Source organism: Haliaeetus leucocephalus, unplaced genomic scaffold, assembly GCF_000737465.1.
Source record: "Haliaeetus leucocephalus isolate CR32 unplaced genomic scaffold, Haliaeetus_leucocephalus-4.0 Scaffold773, whole genome shotgun sequence".
Taxonomy (NCBI): Eukaryota; Metazoa; Chordata; class Aves; order Accipitriformes; family Accipitridae; genus Haliaeetus; species Haliaeetus leucocephalus.
Window position 1 is genome coordinate 363,480 of NW_010973209.1, and position 492 is coordinate 363,971.

Sequence of the window (492 nt, forward strand, 5' to 3'; positions counted from 1 at the left end):
CTAAGATGGGGGTGGGAGGTAGGGGCTGGGATGTGTGTGTGCCCCCCACCCAAAAAAAGACGGGAGGGGTGGTGGGTGCTGGGATGTGACACCCCCCCCCAAAAAGCACCGAGGGGTTCACCCTCCCGCTCTTGTGTGCTGGGATGCATCCCCCCACCATGACCCTCCCCCCCCAAAAAAAACCAACTACTAAGGGCTTCACCCACAACAAAGAGGTGATGGGTGCCAGGATGTGACCCCCCCCCAAAAAAGCACCGAGGGCTTCACCCACAACAGAGGGGCGATGCCAAGATGTGACCCCCCCAAAATAAGCCCCCCCCCCCGCCTCACCTCTTCCTGGGCTGGATGGGCAGGGGGGGCTCTGCCAGCCCCCCCGGCAGCCCGGCTGTCTCCAGTAGCTCCCCTGCCCAGGCACCGGCGGCATTAACCACGATGGCGCAGGCGACCGGCTGGTATTCCAGGCTGTCCGGCATGTGGATCTGGGGGGGGGAC

General features: G+C 64.4%; 1 protein-coding gene across 1 annotated transcript in view; it reads right to left on the minus strand.

Annotated features, from left to right (window-relative positions):
- FOXRED1 (FAD-dependent oxidoreductase domain containing 1) overlaps window positions 1–477 on the minus strand; it is a gene marked incomplete at its 3' end in the record, with an annotated part of 1,140 nt that extends 663 nt beyond the window's left edge. The window contains exon 1 of the mRNA XM_010581478.1: window positions 331–477. Within this exon, the coding sequence (XP_010579780.1) occupies window positions 331–473 (143 nt within the window). The remainder of the gene's footprint in view (window positions 1–330) is intronic.
- Window positions 478–492: the final 15 nt, after the last annotated feature.